General features: G+C 36.3%; 2 protein-coding genes across 11 annotated transcripts; one reads left to right on the forward strand and one right to left on the reverse strand.

Moving 5' to 3' along the window:
- The first annotated feature begins 402 nt into the window (after nt 1-402).
- MEIOC (meiosis specific with coiled-coil domain) lies at nt 403-14199 on the forward strand. Of its 3 annotated transcripts, none has more exons than XM_036222644.1 (8): nt 403-418; nt 1376-1507; nt 4084-4241; nt 6225-6329; nt 7217-9077; nt 9565-9699; nt 11841-12021; nt 12476-14199. In XM_036222644.1, the coding sequence occupies exons 2-8, from the start codon at nt 1463-1465 to the stop codon at nt 12703-12705; spliced, it is 2715 nt and encodes a 904-aa protein (XP_036078537.1). In that variant the 5' UTR covers nt 403-418; nt 1376-1462; the 3' UTR covers nt 12706-14199. The 3 variants fall into 3 exon arrangements, with proteins under 3 accessions (XP_036078537.1, XP_015995240.2, XP_015995241.2); XM_016139754.2 differs by lacking the exon at nt 403-418 and adding an exon at nt 563-817; XM_016139755.2 differs by lacking the exon at nt 403-418 and adding an exon at nt 563-754.
- Nucleotides 14200-15487: 1288 nt separating this feature from the next.
- CCDC43 (coiled-coil domain containing 43) lies at nt 15488-22453 on the reverse strand. Of its 8 annotated transcripts, none has more exons than XM_036222648.1 (6): nt 22202-22449; nt 20543-20630; nt 19166-19357; nt 18444-18496; nt 18203-18247; nt 16907-17043 (listed from the first exon to the last, which is right to left on the reverse strand). In XM_036222648.1, the coding sequence occupies exons 1-5, from the start codon at nt 22403-22405 to the stop codon at nt 18215-18217; spliced, it is 570 nt and encodes a 189-aa protein (XP_036078541.1). In that variant the 5' UTR covers nt 22406-22449; the 3' UTR covers nt 16907-17043; nt 18203-18214. The 8 variants fall into 8 exon arrangements, 6 of the variants coding, with proteins under 6 accessions (XP_015995247.2, XP_036078541.1, XP_036078540.1 ...); XM_036222647.1 differs by having other exon boundaries at nt 18203-18250; XM_036222646.1 differs by lacking the exons at nt 16907-17043; nt 18203-18247 and adding exons at nt 17080-17155; nt 18104-18167 and having other exon boundaries at nt 22202-22452.
- Nucleotides 22454-22476: the final 23 nt, after the last annotated feature.

Genomic DNA, 22476 nt, shown 5'->3' on the forward strand with positions numbered 1-22476 from the left:
GCTCTCCCTAGAAAGGAAGTCTCCCAAGACCACCCAAAGCCATAAGGGATTCCTTAGTCTCTGAAAACCAGCACAGGCTTATTATTCTCTGGGTAGTTTCAAAGGATTCTGGGAGGTGGGGGAGCCATAGGAACAAAAATGAAATGTTGGCACAACGTGCGCAGAGAATAGGTTTAGCCAGTTGCTGAGTGATTTCTCAAATCTTCCGATCACCTCCATCACTTCTCTCACCCGGTAGGCCCGTGCTCCTTCCCCTCCCTCTACGCCCCGCCCCCAGGCTGCCCTGTTAGCCAATCAGCGGGCTGGTGCTTGCCAGTCCGGACCAATCCCGAACACGTTTACTTTGAGCGGGAAAGGCTCAGAAGCTGCGGGAGAGCGAGGGCTGCTAACCGACCCTTCTTGGCCTTGTCTCTAGAGGGTAACAGGCCCTGGAGGCGGTTGCCCATTGGCTGGGCAGCGGGCCAATGAGGGGGTGCGAAACGGGAGGCGGGCCTCACAGGAGGGGGCGGGGCGGGGCGGGGCCCTGCCAGGTCGCGTGCCGGGGTTGGCAATGTAACGGCCTCTCTCCCCCGCCCTTCTTTCCCTGCTCTGACCCCCCCACACACAGACCCGCTCCAGGCAGCGCCCGGGGCGGTGGCGGCGGCGGCAGCAGCGGCGGGGTACGGGCTGAGGGAGCCGGGCCTCGACGCCCCCCTCGTTCCCGTGCCCCAGGAACTGTACCTAGTCCCAGAGGGGCTGGGGGGGCCTCATGGAGGTGAGAGGCGGAGACCCTTGGCCGCCCCCTCACCTCCCCCCAGGCATAAGGGAGGGACTTGAGGTAACCGGTGGGGACGGTCAGGGTCTGGGGTGGTGGCCGGTCTTGAAGGATGGCGACGGTGAGGAGAGGCTAAGGAGTGGGCGCGTCCGTAGACGCTGTCCTCTGAGGAGCCAGCGGCCGGGCAGGAGAGGGCAGGTCGCGGGTGAGGAGACTCGACGGGGCTCCCGGGCCGCGCCGCCCGGACGGGCGGAGGGGCGGGGCGACAGGCCGGGGCAGGAGGTTCGCGGTGCGGGCTGAATGTATCGACGGCCGGGGCTGTGGTGGGGTCGCGACACCCCAGCTGCCGCCCGCGCCTCCCTCCACGTCGGGCCGCGGCGGCGCTGAGGCTGTAGCCTGCGGCGTAGGCCTATCCCGGAGGCCGGGGGCGGCGCCTCGGGGAGGATCTGCAGACTGCCGGAGAGCGGGGAGGGAATCCTGGGACGCAAGCGCGGACCCAAAGTTAGTGCCCTCCGCGGGGATTCCGAATAGTCAGGCGAACAGTCGACGTGAACAGCCGTTTTAGTTGTGGCTTCGCTCTTCCTCATGTCTCGCTCTGGTTTCTTATTCCTGTTGGTGCAGCCCAAGGTAGCGTTCCGTGGAGGTGCGAATCGCTGCTGGAACCTAAGTGCCGACGCCAGCAGATTAACGGATGTGTTCAATAGCGTGATGTTGACCGGCTCCACTTCCTTCTATGATTGCTACAAATCGCAGGTGCAGTAGTCAACTCTCCCCTGTGTTAGAGGATTTATTCTGAATCAGATCCATTTACCCGAGCGACTCGCATAGGTGTTTAAATTGCTCCAAATTTAGGACCAGAAAGCTGTGAACATTTTAAATACTGAGTTTATAGAATACATACTTCGCTTTAAAACAAGGAATAAGGTTGTTCACTGATTCTTGTTTTCATCTTGTTCTCAGCATCACATGATGTCAGATATGTAAGAAAATTCCTATTTGCTTAGTAAGACCTTAAAAATATTTTTTCCTTCAAGCATTTAAGTCTATACGAACATACTTCTCATAATTGAAATTTTTGTCACTCTTTTATTTTCTGGCTTTAACAATGTCTTACATTTCATGCTACCTTTTACCTTACTTAATACATACACTTAATTTTGTTAGTCATATTAAATTAGTCTTAGTAATGTTAGTCATTTTCATTTGAAATTATTTAACCAGGACATCAATATTGATATTGTTATACATTGAATTATAACACTATCCTGAAATAAATTATTTGATCTACACTACAATCTTGTATTGTACCCACTGTGCAGACTGAGAAACTGAGGCTCAGAGAGCTTGATTTGTGCCCTAAGTGACAAGAGCCCAGGTGAAATCCAGGTGTTTTCACTGCCAAGACTAGCATTCCACTGCTCTCTATAATGTTAACATTGCTACTAAAATTTACTTCAAGTTAATTTCAGTTATTTTAAGTATATCAAGGATATAAGTGATACATTTTGCAGTTACCTAAATTAATATGCCAACCCCAACGTTTGCATATTTAATTTCCACAAATGTTTTAATTGAAAAGGATCCAGATATTTATAATTATGTTTGAATCCACCACAGAATATGAAATTTAAACTAATCTTTTAAAAGTATTTTAATCTGAAAATGCTCCTTTTGTTTAAGCAACTATTTTAAAAAAATGAACAGTTATTTATGTCACTTTGGACACTTCACACCTAAAAGAGTTAAGGTGGGCCTATGATAAATACTTAAGAACTAAAAGAATAAAATTACGAAAAGTTTTAAAGATAAAAGCCTTTCTAAGTTACTAACATTTGGAAAGGTAGTTTTAAGTGGCACTGTTAGCAAAATTTCTTCTGTGCCTCAGTTTCCCCAGCCTCAGACATTAGCTATAAACAAGAAAATTAAAATGCGTAAGTTTTAAAGTCATGATAACCAGATGGTCATAAAATATTTGAGGGTATCGAAGATGGATAATTGGAAGGTATTAATTTTATATTGATATAAACTCAGTGTCGTATGTTTAAAATGTTTTTTGATTATGGATAAGAACGAAAATTTGGGGCTACTGTGATCTAAATATACTCTATGTAAATTTTAATTAAGATAATAAAAGCCTAATTAGAATTTTTTTTTAGCCAGCTTATATCTCTTCTGTATTTATAAGAAAATATCATTTCTACTGTTATGTGTGGATATTTACAGTTATTACATGTATTAGGTCAAAAATAGTGAACCTGTACTTTCAGTCTTCTTTAAAGAAGCATTTTCTAGAATAAAATAATCTAAAGTTTAATCTTTTTTGTTGTTTATTAAATTCATACTATTTTAAGTATTTTTGAATTATTTTCACTGCATCTCAATCCTTTTTGAAAGGAGGCAGAATTTTAAATAAGACATTAAAATCTTAAAAGTCAAACTTTTTACCTTATTTACTCAAAGTTCATTATAGAAACGTTCACAACAAAAAGAAAAATGAACTGGTATTTTTCTTCTAATGGTTGTAGTAACATTTTTAAAAGTTCTGACAAGATCAAAACATTTCTATATCATCTTATTTTTACAATCTCTTGGAAATAGAAATGAGACTGAAAATTAAGGATACTGTTTTAAAAGATCCTAGAGTAGGAGTAAGAAGGCCTTGAGTTTGGGTTTTAATTTTGTTACCTATTGGCTCAGTAACTTGTAGCCTCAGTTTTCTCATTTTTAAAATAGAATACCTATGTCACAAGGTTGACTGAATAAAATAAGGTATATGGAACTTCTTTGAAATTCTGTATGAAAATATGCGTTAACTTTTTTGTTGTTTAACAAATTGGGGGCATTAGGACTGAGTTTTGTAAATGATTTATTAAAATTAATGTGCTAGTGTCCACATTATGCTCATCTGTTCAAAAAATTAAAATTGCAATAATTGTGTTTTATACTAGGAATAAGCAACAAGTATGCTCCAGGGGCTAGATTTGCCAAGAGCCTGTTTTTGTAAACAAAATTTTATTGGAATACAGTCATGTCCATTTGTTTACATACTGTTTATGGTTACTTTGGTGTTACAACAGTGGAGGTGAAGAGTTTCAAAAGAGACCTTAAACAGCCAGTAAACCTTAAAATATGTATTATCTGGCCCTTTACAAAAAAAATTTACCAGCCCCTAGTATAAAGTAAACTTAAGTGGCTAAGTCTAGATTTGATTTTGTCTCTCAACTCTGAAGCATGTGTTATTTTCTCTTATTTCTTATTATGTCACTAATATTCTATAATAAATGTAGTTTTGATGTGTCTGATATACAAACATTTCTTTAAATTTTCAGAATGAAGACAATGTTGACTTAAGGCAGACCTATACTCCACTTTCTTCATTAACAGAATATTCAAGTTCTGTAGATTCTTCACTTTTCTATGCACCATGGTCTACTTACGGAGATGATGTTAAGCAGCCCTGTAATTCCCAGGTCAATGTAAAGAACAGGTAAATTAATAAATTATATTTCTCAGGCTAACTGAAGTGTTTTTAAGTTGGATTACATGGGAACTCAGTTGTATTAGCTCTTTGATCTCTATTTCAGCACTTTTTTCATGTTTTTAATTTTTTATGTTATGGCATTATAATTTTATATTTACAGAGTTTTAGGAAACCCAATTCTGCGCAGTTATATATATAATTTTTAGCTTATTACTTATTCATTAAAGGCAACCCTTAATGAGTAAACCCTAAGTTCCCCTTTTGAAAGATATATAAATGAATTAGTTTTTAAATCTTTTTTCATCCAATTCTAAATTTTCAGTAGTTTTCTTTCACAAGTACATAATAAACAGGTTTTTATCAAACATATGAGACTTTTAATTATTTTTCTATTCAATTCCACAAATAGTAAGGGCCTACTCTATATCAGATTCTCTCCTCTGGGGATATTAGCATTAACATGATAAATACTACCCCTGCTTTTATAGATCTTACAATGATGATGATGATGACGACGATGACGACAACTTGCCAGGCACTACAAATATAATGAGGTTGAAAAGAGGAAGGATAGGATATTACGATAGCTATTGCAAAGAGAAACCTAAGGGAGTGATAGCTACCTTTTTAAAATTATATGTAATTATATATAGGGGAGCAGTCGATAGAGGCTTATACATCTTTAAGCAGGAAATAATTATTTTTTAAATCTTTTAAAATTGTCGAAATTTTAAGATTTTCAATACACTATAAAATAAGTGATTTTATTAGACTAATATATAATCCTATAAAAAACAAAAATATTTTTTAAGATGATATGTGTTCATTGAAAAATTAAGACTTTACTGACATATACAAAGGAAAGCAGAAGTCCATCTTAACAGTGCCTCCCTATCTTCCAATAACAGCTATCAATAGTTTAGTAAATATTATGTTGAATATATTTCTAGATATATACTAATACATTATTATACAGAAAAACTTTATATTGAACATTTGTGAAATAACATCATCTAGTGGAAAAAGCATTAGACTTGTAGGCAGACCATTTGTTTAGCAAGTATAGTTTGGCAAGTCATATACCCTTGGAAAATACAAGTTTCTTAATATCTAATGATCATTCAATGGCTGAGTGATTACTAATACTTGGCTTTTCCTATGTTATGAAGATCAATAAAATGTTTGTTATGCAAATATAAAGTATTTTTTTTTCTAAAATGTCTTAATTCTATGAGAGATTATAAATAAAATATAAGACAATAAGAAGATAAAATTTTAAATAGCATGCTACTTCTAGGAACAAATTATCCCAAATCTATAGGAGATAAAAAGGCACCAATTTTGCGTCTCCTTGTGGTTTTTACATTTTGTATTACTTAGACAGTGTTAGTCACCAGGTAGAATTTCAGGCATATGGAACTCCAGTCACCTCATTGGCAAGGATTTAGGGATAGCCCCAAATGTGTTACCTTTAAGGAACAACTGTAATACTGCTGTGGTATCTAGGATGACCATATCACATTTCACTTTTTAATCCAACGTTTAGTGTAAAGAGACAAAAATAGAGCAACAGGTTCATGTGGTTTTCAAGTCACAAAATTAAAAAAACTGAGGAACTGTTGATGGAATGATGTATAATAGAACCGGACATGCTTTAAGGAGCAGCCAAAGTACCAAGAATCATGGGTCACAGATTTATATTTTGGTCTCCAAAAATGAATAGCATGTGTTTTGGAGAGAAAAAGAGGTACGCATACATTGTGAACTAGGCATAGACTATGAAATGAAGGAGAAATATTTATCTAGCATAGGCAGTATGCTAAAGTTGAAATTATTCTTGAATTCTTGTTCCCTATTTGAAATGATTGTGTAGATTCAGTCCAAATATTTTATAGAAAAATAATGGTAGAATAAGTCTGGAAATAGAAATCAATATATTGTATATCAGTGTGTGAGTAAAACAATTTACATGTAATCATTTATTTTTAGGATTCAAACAGAAAGGAATGACTATGGCAGTGAAACAGACTTATATGGACTTGTGTCTAACATTTTGGAAGAACAAGATAAGTCACAGCCGTATTTTGCTGATGGGTTAGTATATTATATAAGCTATATAGTGTATAGTAACCCTTTAAAGTCAAATATACTAGATTACCCTATTAACCTTTATATTTACTTAATAAAAGATCATCTTAATTCAAATATTTGTTTAGGAGACATGATGTTGCTGAGGTCCTTGCCATACAATGTAAAGTTTCAGTCTAAGGTTTAATTTGCTACTAAGAACTTTGATTTGGAAAATTATTCTTATATAATTCAGAGCTATTTCCCTTGAGTTCATGAGCTAAAGTTTGGTTTAAAGAGTATAAATTCCAAGGAGCTTTTGTACATATATCTCAAAGAATAAAACTACCATTGCTGCTTTCTAGAAATCCGTATGGATTTTATTCATTTGGTAAAAATCTTTTAAATATGTTTTAATTGTTTTATTGGGGTATGAAAGCCATATTACCCAAATGTCCTATTTCATAAATAGGGAAGTAGGCAGCATACATGTAACCAATTAAAATATTTTAATTTCAATAATAGTTTCAGCAAAATACATCATTCTTTCATTTGTGGTCAACAATACTGTAATAACCTAATTAAAGGAAAAATTTGTTTTCTGCTTACTAAAGATAAAAATTTTATGTAAGACCATGTAGTCATCAGCCTCAGGCCTTAGTTCATACCTCTTGGGAAAGTATAGTAAAAACATATTAAGGTTAAATACTTGTTTATATAGTATACAGCACATTTCAAGTGACAGATAATTATGTGGATGTAATGGTAGCTTACAAGGCAAAGTTGAAAAGGATTAGAGAATGGTGAGGTGGGGCAAGATAAATATTTTTGAAAACCTTTCCTACTTTCTCCATTGAGGACATATAAAGTCTTTAAAAGCCTAAGTTGTAATTAAATATATTTACTTGTTCTAGGACCTGCTCCTCCAATTTAAAGTCAGTTTGGCCAATGAACACAAGCAGATTTGCAGATCACCATGACCTCTTAACAGAAACCAAAAGGCCAATAGATACAGCCATCTCTCAGCAAGCTTTTTATAGTGGTGAATCTATGTCTGCTGTGGAAAAGCAATACCTGCATAATAGTAATCTCACACCACAACAAAAAATAGATGAACTTTATCATGGATTTACTGGTTTAGACCTCGAAGAACAATGGATGTACCCTTTACGAAGTGATCATTCTAACTGTTACAATATTCAGACAAATGATACAGCTAAGACAACATTCCAAGAATATCCATTTATCAAAAACTGTTTTACACCACAAGCTGGCCTGTCTGACATCATGAAAGAATCAGGAGTTGATACTTACCCTTATGGAAGGGAGAAAATGTGTGTTAAGAGTCTTGAAGCACCATTACAGCAAAAAAGGGCAGAGATGTTTCTTTCCCAATTTAATAGATACAATGAAAATGCAGATTATTGCAGATACCCAGAATATGCTCATCCTAATAAGGCTAAGCTTAATAAGTGTTCGAATTTTCTTGTCCAAGATAGTAAAAAATTAGCCAATGGCACACCTGAAACACCAAATGTAGAAGCTGACACCTACACAAAGCTGTTTCAGGTTAAACCAGCAAATCAGAAAAAAATGGAGGAGACACTACCTGACCAGCAGAATTTCACATTTCCAAAAACTACACCACACCTGACAGAAAAACAGTTTGCAAAGGAAGCAGCATTCACTGCTGATTTTGGTTTAAAATCAGAATATGGACTAAAACCTCACACAGCTTGTCCAGCTAATAATGATTTTGCTAACGTCACAGAAAAGCAGTTTGCTAAACCTGACCCCTCAAATTCTGAATATTTTAAATCAGTGAATTTATTATCAAACTCAACATCTTCAGGAGGAATCAACTTAAATAGACCAACTTGGATGACTGTCCAGACAAAAAATAATACTCTCATTCCTTATCGAAATCAAGGTAACTTGATGAAATTAAATAGTCATTTAAGTGCAGCTTCAAAAGGTTCTAACCATTCTTCAGATTTTCCCCAATTATCCACAAATTTAACTCCAAATAGCAATTTATTTCAGAAGTATTGCCAAGAAAACCCTTCAGCATTTTCTAATCTTGATTTCAATTATAATGGTGCAGAAAGAATTCAATCTGTCAATCATATGGAAGGACTGACAAAGACTGCGGAAGAAAATCTCTTTGAATCAGTTACCGATAAAAAAATAAAGCAGCCAAATGGATTTTGTGAAAACTATTCAGCTCAGCAGTATGGGATCATTGAAAATGTAAAACATAATTTTCAAGCTAAGCCCCAGAGTGGACATTATGATCCTGAGGAAGGTCCAAAGCATTTAGATGGCTTATCGCAAAATACATACCAAGATCTGTTGGAGGCACAGGGTCATTTTAATGGCCACAGACAGGGAAGTGGAGATAACAATATTAATAGCCGTGTGAATCGTACACAGGCGTCATGCTTTTCTAATAATTATATGATGGGAGATTTAAGGCATAATCAGAGTTTTCAGCAACTTGGTTCAAATGGGTTTCCCTTAAGATCCGCCCACCCATTTGGCCATTCAGTTGTTCCACTGTTGGATTCCTATGATTTGTTTTCTTATGATGACTTAAGCCATTTATACCCTTATTTTAACGATATGATGTATGGTGATAATTCCTTTTCTGGTTTCGTGCCAACTTTTGGATTTCAAAGACCAATTAAAACCCGTAGTGGACCAGCTAGTGAACTTCACATTCGTCTAGAGGAGTGCTATGAACAATGGAGAGCATTAGAAAAGGAGAGAAAAAAGGTAACACAAATCTATCCATTTAGGAGTAACTCAATATGTTCCTGTGCCTATCTTTATTTTGTTTACATTAGTGTAGTTGGAATATTTGTCTTATTTCTAAGCTGAATTCTTTGATGGGAAACATTTAAGTCCATGATTATAAAGAATTAATTAGGTGACTTAGACTAAAAAGCTTGGGTTTAAAAAAATTGTTACTTATGTAATGTTTATTTTGCCTATGAAATAGACTTTTTCTTTAATGGGTTAAAAGTTAATTTCTTTGAATTTTTAAAGTACTAAACTGTTGGAGTGTTCAGGTGTTTTATTTTTACTAAGTATGACAAAACACTGTGGCACTGTAGTTTTTATTTGCTGTCTTTTGATACTAAAACAATTTTTATTTAAAGGAATAATTTTCAATTTATTGCTTAGGCCTATGAGAAATATAATTCACAATTAAATCATATTTGGAAAATTCAGCATCTAAAAATTATATAATTTTTTACAGACTGAATTGGCCCTTGCCAAGAATTACCCAGGGAAAAAAGTATCCAGTACTAACAATACTCCGATTCCAAGGCTGACTTCCAACCCATCTAGAGTTGATCGATTAATTGTGGATGAACTTCGAGAACAAGCCAGGGTAAGCTGTAGAAACTTCCAACAGTAGATTTTTAAATTGCTCGATAAAATTTTAAAACATTTCAGCAAGTTAAGAGTTTTGAAGGACTTTAAAATCATATTTATCTGTAACTCTCTGAAATATATTATTTTCCATGTTTGGTCCTAAAACTATGATTAATATTTAGGGAACTGAAAATAGCCTCAATCATTATAAAAAGTCAGTTTAGTAACTTAAATGGTTCCTCTTCAAACCCAAATTTGTAGTGGAGCTAATCCTCAACAGATTTTTTTTTAAGCGAAACCATTTTAATTATTATTTTTAGAGAAAGTTCCATTTCTTAGTCACAAACATTTATTTTCTAGCTTGATGAGCAAGTTGTGCTGGTATTATACAAGATGGTAAATTAACAGGGAGTTACCATATTTCATTTGAGTTATTCAACAAACATGTACAGCAGTGTATTATATTTGATTTGAAGTAATATACTATTTTCCAAAACAAGGCTTTTATGAAATTATGCATACCTATACACTTACCAGTTTAATGAATGATTATTCCTATTCTTTTATAATTTCAGAATTTTCTAATCAACTATAATAAATTTTTCTTTTTTGACCTTCTTCCTCTCTTAAAAAGTTGGTTTTATAAATAAAATTTGATGAAAATTCCTGAGGAAAAGCATGCAGCGAAACAGGTTGTTTCTGTGATTGAATAAAGGCCATTTTATGAATTAGGAAAATCAATATAACATAGTCTATTTAATTGAACATCAATTCCTTACTTTTTCCATGCTGTCTTTAAAATATAGATGTGAACTACTTCAATGGAAAAGATTGATTTTACCTAGCTTTCAGCCTTGGTCAGTTGAGATTCTTTTATCAAATTCGTAAATATGTACAATGAAATTTATAGTCAGATCCTGACATGGGTTGTAGCCAGATTTTATGTTAATAAAAATTTCAGTGTTGTATTATTTTTTCTTAAAACTGTTCCAAATTTAAATTTCTTTTTCTTAGTAATACATTTCTCAGCAAAAAAAAATCAAAGGATTGCAAACTGGATGTTAAGAAATATATTTTTACCATCTTTGGTTATGTGTTAACATTAATTTAGAAAGTTATGTTTGTAGCTGTTATAATAATTTTATTTTATTTATATTTAGCAGCATTAGATCAGTAATTCACAGAAGGCAAAAAATATTTTCAGATGTACTACTTTCTAGTTTGCAAGTTTTGTAGAATTCTGAAAAAAATCTTTTTATCAAAAATCACCAGTGCAAATTTCTTTCTTTACACTTAGCACTTATTCAAAACGATTGTCTTATTAATGTGTTTTCCTTTTGTATTTTGTTTTCCCTTCAAGGATCTAGCTGGTTGTGCAGTTGGGAGCAAAATATTTAATACCTGTACACATTTGTTTTCTTCAGGGCCTGAACTGGCATATATTTAATCCAAAGAAACTTGACATGAGTGTGAGGGCAGAGGCATTCATTTGGGTGCTTAGCCTCTTGAGAGGTATTTTTCTACTCTCTCCAATCACTGAACACTAAGCACTTATGTGAATTTTAAATAATTTCGTTCTCAAGGCGATTACTCAAAAAGTTCTTTTCTTACACTTCCCGAGGTTAAAATTTGAAACATTAGGTATATACAACTATGAAACACACACCCCTTACTAATCTATCAGTGCCCTTCTTAAAGCTTAATTAATCAGAAGATTGAAAGACTTCATAATTTTTCTTAGCAGTTCTAATAATTATAGAATTTATTTCAACATAAATTTAAATCAGTATTTTCTGGATTATGAATTCCTTAAAAACCACTAGGTCAGTATTATTACCTGAATATTTCTGATTTCCAAAAAGAGAACATTGGAGATTCAGAAAGGACTTGCTGAGGTCAGGATTAATCAGTCTAGGACTTTTCCCTTTTGGCTTAATTTTCTTTCCTTTAGATTATAATACCTAATAACATTCTGTTTTGCAGGCTATTCTTTGCCAAAAACTGTCCAATCTTACATTTGCACTTATGTTAATGACATAGGAATGATTGACTTTTTTCATTGTTGCTTATTTCCATTAATTGACTATCTGAAAGCTTTTAGATTTAACATATACAAACAGGTACGAAAGACTGACTCCATCTTTGTTTTCCTTTTAGGTTGTGACTTTACTAGGCAAAATGGAACGTCTTCGAAGCTCTCCCCTTCATGCCAATATCTCTACTGCTCTTGATAGACACTTGGAGTCCATTCACATTGTACAGTCACGTAGAAAGGATGAAATTGTTAATGCTTCAAATAGGCAAAGGCAGGGTGTTCCTAGATGCCAAGATGATAGAGGTATAAATATTAATGCATATTATTTTGATAAGGCCGTGACATACTTTGAATGTTAATAAAATCAGATTCTAAGGTTAAAAGGTTGGCGTTCTAAAATTTACACTTATCTAAAGAATAAATTGGTAAGTGATACCCATATAACCTACTCCGAAAGTACCTTGATCTAACTAACAAAATATCAATTTAATTTTAATAACTCTGTCAAAGTCTGTTCTACTCAAAGCATAGTCATACAAGTCAGAAATTAAGTATCAACTTTTTAAATATTAAGTACTTGGTTAGGTCATCAGTACCCATCCTTTTATAAAAATGTTTGATCATTTAGTAGCATACCATTGGGCTTTAAGAGTTAAGGGTTACTTAAATTAAAGCTGGCAGCAAGCTGCACTTTTTCAAAAGGGGAAAAGGGTTAAATGGTATCTAATGTGAACTGCTCTGAATGTTTCTTTTACAGATGTTTTTGCCCTTGCTTCAGCAATTAAAGAGATGTGTGTGGCTACCCGGAAAGCACGCACTACCCTGTGGTGTGCACTGCAGATGACCTTGCCAAAAACAGCCAGTACAGCTGGCCAAACAGATGTGGAAAAGGCTTTACAAGATATAGTAAACTGTGAAGATAAAGTCCATGAAAGCATAAGTAGTAGCAATCCAATGAACCAGAGAGGTGACGCAAACAAACATTAAGGAAATGCCAGTAGGAAGAAGAATAAAAAGCTGATAAGTAAATGTATCAAGACATACTAAAAAATTTTAATGAACTCGTCAAACTTGAATATTTCAGTACATTAATTTTCTTTCAGATTTAAAGTTAATACCTTAATGAAGTCTAACTTCTATTTAAAAATCTTATATTTGGAATGAATCAGATATAAAGTGAACTCAGAAGTCAAGTTGACTACTGTAGGAGTTCCAAGTAGTCAAAGATAAGTTTAAGTAAATATTTCCTAACAGCTAAAATATTGCTTAAACCCGTTCTGCAGTGCAGGTAAATGCAAATGTGAAATTCTTCTAGAAGATAAGTTTCATGTAGGTCTGCCTTAGTAAGTGTAATTCCAAATAATGAATCTAAATGACTGTAACCCAATTATGGCTACAGTCTAGTAACCAAGACAAGTTTTGATTGTGATATAAAAGTGTTTTCCTTGCAAAACTGGATAATACCTAGGAAACAAAGGAAAACAAAGATAACCCAGTATTCATGTAAAATTTTAATATTTAAAATACTACCATATTTATAAATTTGAAATCTTATTGCCTAAGTATGTGGAGGGAAATGCATCTGATTCTCCTAAATTAGTGATAAAAGTGCCAGTGTAAAAACCATGCAAGTTACTGAATATAAAACCTGCTCAAATCATTTGTGTATATTCTTAAAATTTAATTATACTATCAATTATTACATACAGTTTTAAAGTATTTAAATTAATCAAAACATTTCCTTTATCTGAATCTTTTAGACTTGATGCACAGTAACTAAAATAATGACTATTGTTTTAATACCCTTAAGTTTGCTGCCTTTTCTGAGGGTATCACGAAGTTCTAAAATGTATTTTTTAAGGTTAATCTTTAACTAGTTTAGTTTGCAATTGGTTAGTGTATATTTTGTGTAGTTGTATTCATTAGTTTGCTTCTGTATTTTTTAAAAAGAGCTCTAGAAAGCTTGGCTTTTTCTGTTTCTCATCACTTAATATCTTTGTATGGAACCCAAGTAATTTATTCATTAATATGAAATGTTGGTATTATGTGACTCAGAAGATCTTGGGTTTTAACATTTCTAGCATGAGTTAAATTATAATATAATGTACTGATGAAATTTAATTGAACTATCCTTAACTAGAAACACTGATGTTTTAAATGTTGGTGTTTTACCTAGTTTTAGAAATCCTGGTATTTAAAAAAAAAGAGTGTAATCACACCACATAAATTTTCTTTAGATGATGTGCGGAAGAAACTGATTGAGAATGCAGGAGTAACTGTAGGGAGAAACATTTTGATCACTGATATGCTTTAAACTACCCAAATGAATTACATTGACGGTAGGTAGTCAAATAAAATAGATCACTCCACCACAGTCGCTGCATAGAAAGTGGTTAAGTTTGACATAAGACATGTTGGATGTTATGAAAACAAATATTGTACTAAATTTAGTCTCTCAGGAAAAAAAATAAATTACTTTGTTGAAAATATTTGGTTTCAATTTTTTACTTCTGTATTAGCTTCTTACCTTAAGAGTCACTTATGTCAGAAAACCAGTTTCATTTAACTAATAAGCACTGGTGCTAAGTTTTCAATTTCATTACTATTACCACATAAGTAATAAACCATTGCCATTCAGATATCTTTAGATCTAACCTTACCTCCTTCAAAGATGAAATTTTTGCTCTGCCTTTATGCTAATCCGGGCAAACCAAGATAAAAATTCTGGGAAAGCTTTTACATGAGAGTGGTCAAAAAGGAAACACTGGTCCACTAACATCAAACACAAAAGTTCTTTGAAATTTTGTTAATTGCATCGCCCTGTAGATAATTCTCAAATTGGTTGTTCCTTTCTATGTATGGTATACCCCTCTAATGGATAGTTCTTATGTACTATTATTTCTGAATTACATATGAAAACAAAATTAACATCACACAAGATTTGTAGTCAACCTGATAAACTGATACTCCCATCATTTCTAATCCAAAAGAATCTGATGATTGAAGTTACCTTGAATTATTTCAATGCCTTTCCCACTTAAATAATCGATACTATAAAGTTTAAGAGGATTGGGAATGTAATGACTGAAATCCCAAATTTGGCTGAAGTGTCAGTCATACCATAGATGATAAGGTTGTTTAAAATTTGCCCTTTGCAATATTGAACATTTTAGATATAAAGGATTTATTAGCTCTTGAGTTAAGTGAATAACCTTATTCAAAGCCTGAGCTTAATGCTTTTTTCTGTTTAAACATTAATTCAAGTGTACACTAAACTGTGGTAACAAATAATAATAGAGTCCCAGAAGAAAGAATTGACTACTTTTATAGCAGACTAAAACAAGTGCCTTTCAAGGGTCCATGGATATAACCTGACTCTGCTTCAGAGACCCAAATCAAGGTGAACACAAACCAAAAATCCAAAATAAGTGGTTACTAAAAATAGGCGCTCTCATACACAATCTGGAGCCACAGTCTACTGCTACTGCTATATAAAGGACTAAGACTCCAAAGGTCCTTCAAAGGACTTCAAAGCCAATTTACTTATGTTGCAAAAAACAAGGTCATCTTTATGATCTAATAATACCCAACCTCACGGAAAGGAAAACTAAGGCAGAGAATTTATAGATTTCAGGAAAATGTTCTAGTAGACAAGATTATTAGAGCTAATCAAAACAAAGCAGAAAGTAAAGTTCAACACATTGCTAAGCAACTATCCAGACAATTCATTTTCATGGGTAGCTGAAAAGCATTATAATAAATCAGAAGACACTGATTTAAATAAAGTTTATTGTTTTAAAAAGGTGGTTATTTTTTTTTAATTTTTGCAGTGCCACGGTTATTGCAGTGTATAGAGGTAACACATCTTTTTCTTAACCGTGCTTTTTACCTTCTGCACAAAGGTAAAATTTTGTGTTAATCTCTTAGTTAATGAAATAAAACAGGTCAGCAAAATTTAAAGGGCCAGATAGTATTTTAGGCTTTACAAGCCACATAAGATCTCTGTCACATTCTTTCTTTAACAACCCTCTAAAAATGTAAAATTCACTGATAGTTTACACCATAAAAAACATACTGCAGGCAGTAATTTGCTGACCCCCTGGTATAAAAATGTCTACTTTGTCTTGTCAGAAAAATCGCTCTCTTCAGGCTTCTTGACAGTCTGCTGTCTGAAGGAAAGGCCTTATTTAAAATTAAAGTAGAAACGGACAGTTCCTCCTCACTTTTGACCCTCCCAAGCAATCTTCCCACTCAGTTAATCTGTTGAGCACCTACTATGCACACTATTAAATATCTTTGTGTTAGCAGAGCTTTCCAGTGTTTCTTAAAGAGGGAGGTTCCTCCAGTTTCTCTAAACCCGTAATTATCAGGTCTTTCAACTCATTTGTTTGAGGGTAAATCAAGATTAAACTCTCTACTAGCAATTGAGGATTCATGATTACAAAAAATGAATCTAGCTAACAATAATATCCTTGCACACAATACTTACACATCCTTCCTAAAATCACAACCTAGGTGAGGAAAAATAAAGATATTTCTTTTCCTCTCATAGGCTGAACTTTTTTTAAAAAACATTCTCAAATCTAGAACATCCATCAAATAATTTCTCATTTTCCTAGTCTGTTGCCATGTGACATAAACTCTGGACCCAGGTAAGTCTCTTCATTAACTTTCTATTTCAGCCACAAAACAATACATTTAGGGGTGAATATTACTTCTGAAGCAATTTACATTCCTACATTTCATCTCAGGGAAGGAATGGCCATGATTCTCCTTCAAGATAAAAACCATAACTGTCAGTTTTCCGAATATTCCTGCTGTTTATCCAAGGTGAGGGAAGACTTTTGAAAGTGGCCAAAAGGAGTGCAGGACTTCAATACTAAAATAGAAAGGCGGCCCCCATTCCAGATCTTTGGAACACACATCTACTACAATAATTTGATTACCCACACCATAGCGACATGGCACATTATGTAATTAGAAGTGTTTCTGATTTTCCTTTTGACCATGTAAACAAATGCATAAATGCCTTGGGAAACCATTCTGCAATGTTCTCTCATTTTTCTTAAATACATATGTGCACAACCAGTTCTCCCTTGGATCAGTTCATGAAGAGAAAGAACAGAATGGACCAAGGTTATCGCTTCCGCTCCCCTCTTTGTGTCCTTTTCTTTTCCTTTTCCTTGCGCTCCTGCTTGGCTAGTTTGTCCCTCTCCCTCTGCAGCTTGTCCTGTTCCTTCTTCCTTTGGGACTCATCCCGAAGTGAGTCTCGCTCCAGTTTTCGGGCATTGAGGACATCCTCCACATTGGTGTTTCGAAACAGAGCTACAGTGAGTTAAGGGATCTGAGTAGAGACCACACAGGTTCCAGCTACTGCTCTCTTTCCTTGTGCTGTCCTCTTTCTACATACTGAGTCTTGAGTACTCTCTATCTATTCCTAGTTAAAAAAAAAATCCTTATGTTTATTTCTGGTCTAATGAAAAATCATAAAACTACCATTACAAAAGTTTAAAATTAACCCTCAGGATAAAAATCTCATTTAGACTTATCTAAATATAAATATTTATGAAAATCAAATTTCATTCTAGAATAAGTATTTATACCATTCAATGGCAGAATATTGTTGGAGTATCTAAGCTAGTTTTAGTTAATGAATATTAATATAAGTGGCAAATTTTAATGTAATTGGTACGGTTAAAATGCTTGAAAGTAAAATAAGTTGTTTAACTTTATTGAACTATATCATTTTTTTTCCCTAGACCACCAAAACAAGTGAAAACCATGTTCTAATAATCACAACCTGTGAATTTATAAAAGATATGTTTAGCCAGTTAGAAAATACTCAGCCAAAAACTTTACCCTCGTTTCTTATAACTTTAAAAACATAACCAGTTACTATCAGACAAGTTCCTTTCCATTCTTAAAATATAACTTATTTTTGCTTCAGTGCTTTAAAAATAAATGTCTCCCTAAAATAACTGCCCCACCTCACCTCTGATAATCTACTATACTCTCACTTTTATGAAGGTGGATTTCTAAATCCACTTTTTCTAGGGAGCTTCTCATAAGCGACTTTACTTAGCACATGTTTCGATCTGTCCATAGTTTTAGCTTAAAAATATTTGGTGTTTGCGTTCTCTTTCTAACAAATTATAAGGTTTTTGAGGACAAAGACCAAAACATCAATATTATTTTAATTGCTTACACAGTACTGGGAAACCTAGTACTATACACACAGAGTATAGATTCTTATTTCCCCTTAGAAATCCTTCCTCTAAGCTAAACCCTTCACATTATATGTTAACATGTTTTCTTTGGGGAAAGTTCTTGCTAAATTGACCGTTTAGGTCTGTCTTAAAAATGGGGCTTACAATACTGGCCTGACCTGAGTTCCTGGAGATAAAGGGCGCCCCCAGCAATGACAGCAAAATAACATCCTCAAGAGGATCCTATGGAGAAACACATGGGACACAGAGAAGGATACATTTGTCAGTGTTCACTGTGGTGGCACCTGAATCATCCTTCTCATCTGCTTCAGTAAGTGATGTTAAGGAAAGTCAGATGGAAAACAAAGGTTAGCACATCCCAACCCAACATCTGAAAACATTCAATAAACTGATAGGTAGGACAAACATGTGTCAGGGGCGTGGTAATAAACCCAGGAGAGTCATTTTTAGAAGTCTCAACTTGGGGAAGATTGTTCAGAGCTTCTGTAAGATCCTTACCTCATGGAGGCTGAAAGTAAACTTCGGCTGGTTTAGGTGGACTGGCACATTACCTAAAAGCCAGGAGATGGTGAGATGACCTCTAAAACAGTGCTTCTCAAAATGTGGTTCCCAGAACTCCCTGTTAGAAATGCACATTCTTAGGCTTCACTTGACCTACTAAATCAGAAACTCTGTGAGTTAGAGCCCAGCAATCTTTTCTAGCTTGAGAAATGAGATTTTGTAATAGCAACCATCACTCTGCCAACCTTGGCAAGAAAAATCATGAGGAAAAACCAGAAGAGAACTTGGCCCAAAAGAGCCTAAGAATTCTTTCCTAAACTAGTGATGAGAGAGCTGACACTTCTGATATGATGTCCATTCTATTCAAGTGAGTTCAGTAAACTAAGCATTTCCTAAACAAACCTCAAAGTCACAGGAAACCAAACCCGTTCCTACTGGCGACACTTTTCTTTTTACACAGACCCAACTCAAATTCCAGATTTATTCTGGTGTTTCCTGGGAGTCCAGTCTCACTTATAATTAATGGTCCATTACTAAGGCATTGTTTTACACTTAAGTTTTTAAGAACATTCTGATTATGTGTTGAAAAATGTAAGTCCAGTATTAACTATTCCAGCATCATTCCTTACACCCATGAAGGGCCACAGATCGCTGCCACTCTAGAGGAGAACATTAAGCTATGGAGGGGGAATGGCAACCTTCCACAGCTCACTACAAACCAGCAAATGCTTCCAGCTTGAGCCTCGAGATGGTGCCGAGACTCTGAAAAGGATATTCCTCTTCATCTGTCACATCAGCATACTGGGCCAGGAGGGCAGCTTTTCTCTGTTTCTCCTCTTCTGACACCATCCTGGGCTTCACCACAATCTGTGCCTGTTTTTCAATTAAGGTGGCAATGGCCTGTACCTCATCTGGGAGGTGGTGGAAGGGGAAGGAGGGACAACAAGGTTGTATTTGAGAAAAAACAAGCTCACCAAACCACTAGTCCAACCGAGCAGAGCTTGAAATAAAGGCAATGGCATCTGCTGACTCCTTAGAGCCCTGGGGTTCAAAGGAGGTGCCTCGAGAGCCAATGAAAAAGGCAAGGAAAGGCCATGCAGGCCAGGCTTTAGGTCTTGTATGTCTTCAACCAGGGCAGCCCTGCTTTTCCTTGTTTTACATACTGAAGTTCTGATGCTTTAAAAAGAAAAAAAAAAAAAAAAAAGGGAAGGGGGGTTGAAAAGCACTGCATTAGAACTGTAGGAAATTAAGCCTCCGCACATGGAACTTTCTCTCCTCTCGACCCAGAAACCTAAGAAAGAATCTAGAATCAAAATAAGCTGGTCCCTTCCATGTTGATAATTACACCAGGTGAAATCTTACATTATTTTAAAGAAAATCAACTATTAAGTTCTCCATTCTCCAAGAAAGAAGGCAATGGTATCAAATAGTGGTTCTTGTGCTTGGCTGCACATTAAAGTCATCCTAGGGGTTGCTTTTAAAAAAATATGAATACCTGGGTCCCAACCCCAAAGATGTTTATATAATTGGTCTACAGTGTGGCCCAGACACTGGCATTTTTAAAAGTATATCAGTGATTCTAATGTATAGTCAAAACTGAGAACTACCAGTATAAATAGTTTAGAATACATTCTATTAAAGTTTGGCTTTCATGATTTGAGTTTTCTGTATCCTGATGGTATGTTCACTCCTCTTCCATTTTAAAGGGTGAAGGCTTCAGCTAAATAAAGCAAAAGGCCAATCATAATTTGTATTATGAAATGAGAATATGAAAAAGGTAGGAGGTGGGAAAATATAGTTGACTCCCACCCATATCTGTAATGCAGACCTCCAAGGAGCAGTGGAAAGAGGATGAAAAAGGAAAAAGAAAAACCACAGTGAAGATAATTGTGGTCAGCCGAAGTGGAAAAGTAGAAAAAGGGAAAAGGAAACCAATATTCAGTTAAGAAGTTAAAGTAGGCTGCTGGGTGTTTGCCAGTTTAAATTATCTTAGGGAAAATGAATATCAACAGGGAAAACTAAAAACTCTCTCCCTGACAGCTATAAAGGTTGTTGGAAAAGGCACTGGAGGTTAGACATCAAAACTCCAACTCTACCTTCTTTTTTCACTTTGGTGACAACACTCTGAGTTTCTGACCATCGTTCCACAATCTCCTTGCAGATGTTAAGGAGGGAATCTTCTTCCTAGTTGAAAAAGGATACCAATTAATTCCTAAGAGAGCCCTCAACCTGAACAAAGCCTATGCAGAAGGCACACCTCTCCCTGCTAGAGATGAGAAGAAATCAAGGGGACGGTTTGGGAGCCACAGAAGAGTATGTTTCTCTTCTGAGGCTCCAAACACATAAGTAATCCTGTGTGTGAGTCCTAGAATCCACACCTGTTAGGTCAAGAGCACCCACTCCACTCTGCCAAGCTCCAGGGGAAAGGATTCCCACCAACTCAGGGAAGTCTTCCTCATTCTTTTGGGGCAGAAACCTGTTGCCTGTGTCAAAACCCTCATCTGTGAAATCTTTCTTGGCCAATATGCTCAACTCGGTATTCTCCAAGGTTTATTACTTTCATGCCAAGAGACTATTATAATCTAAGGCAAAATCATACCTGCCTGCCTTTATCAGTAGATATACAGCTCCAAATAACGACAGCATGAAAAAAAACACATCGAGGAGCTGGTACCAGTGCATATCCAAGTTACCTCAACTTCTTCACAGAGTTCTTAGAAATCTCCCAGCTGGAAATAAAAACTAACCTAAATTACTTACCTCCTGCTCTTTCCCCTACAAGTGGTGATGTCAGGATCCAAGAAAATAATTTAATCCACTGTGTTGCATTTCCACTTAAGTTATGAGCTGCATCGCAAGCTGTGTCAAAGCTTTCCCAAATATAGGTCAATCTCACCATAGCAGTCTCTGGGACTAAAAGGGGTCCCCTTGCCAGGAAGTCTTGGGACAGCTGCACTAGTGTTATATTGCAACCATGTGCCCAATCAATAAACTACCCTTTCACCACATGTTAGTGAAGATAGAAGGCAGCAGAAATGATCAGGAAAGGTGGACAATTTGGTGACACGGCTTAAAGAATACATTTTTGAATTCTTGAATCTGCCTTTAAGAAAAAGTCCAAAGTTCATCTCTCTTCTTTAAAACTCTGGTCTCTCTTATTCCCACACCTACTCCCCACTCCCGCCCCCACGCACACAACGATTACTGCATTTCTAAATACTATAAAGGATAAAGCACAATGTTGCTTCAGTTCTGCCTCGGCATGAAAACTCCTCTACCGCAAGTTTACCTTTTTTGAACTTCTACCTCCAAACTAGGAAAAGAGAAGCTACTTCCTACAAGCTTTTGTCATGGGACAGCCCTGGGTACTGCCTTTTAAAAGGCACAGACATCCCAGTGCACTTTATTCCCCCTTCTGAACAATGTCAAAGGATGGGAATGAAATTGGTCGTTAGACGTTTATGATAAAACTCTCGTTAGACATTTCAATGCCTTCGGAAGTATACTCACCCACAAGCATCCAAGAGGGCCTTGTTCCCAGTAATAAGGGAAAGCCATTCCTTTTTATGCACCTGCAACCTTCTGGCTTCCCAAAACCCTAGATAGGGAGCAATACCCTTCTGCCGCGGCCCATAGCTCAGAAGAGTATTCTTTTCCCAGGAGCGACGACTAATCCTCTGGGACATCCGGTAAGGGGTTACAAAGTACTGACAGGGGCTGGCAACAGGCTATAGGAGTGAGTTCGGGTTTCTTACCAGGAAAGCAGAGAGGATACCCTGTAGAGCATCCAGCTTCTCTTCTTCCTCCTCCTCCTGCAGAACTCCCAGGATGTATGCGCCGTAAACGGCCCGGTCCACTCCCAGCGCCTCCAACCGTTCGTCCAGCCACGATCCAAAGCCGCTGCCCCCGCCATCGCCTTCGCCGGAGGAAGCCGCGTCCACTTCACTGGGCGCTGCCATCTTGGGGTCAGGGTCCTGCCAGCCCCTAAGGCGCCTACCGCAGTGCCTGACGGGCCGCACCGTTGGCCTAC

Source organism: Rousettus aegyptiacus, unplaced genomic scaffold, assembly GCF_014176215.1.
Source record: "Rousettus aegyptiacus isolate mRouAeg1 unplaced genomic scaffold, mRouAeg1.p scaffold_m13_p_6, whole genome shotgun sequence".
NCBI classification, from domain to species: Eukaryota; Metazoa; Chordata; class Mammalia; order Chiroptera; family Pteropodidae; genus Rousettus; species Rousettus aegyptiacus.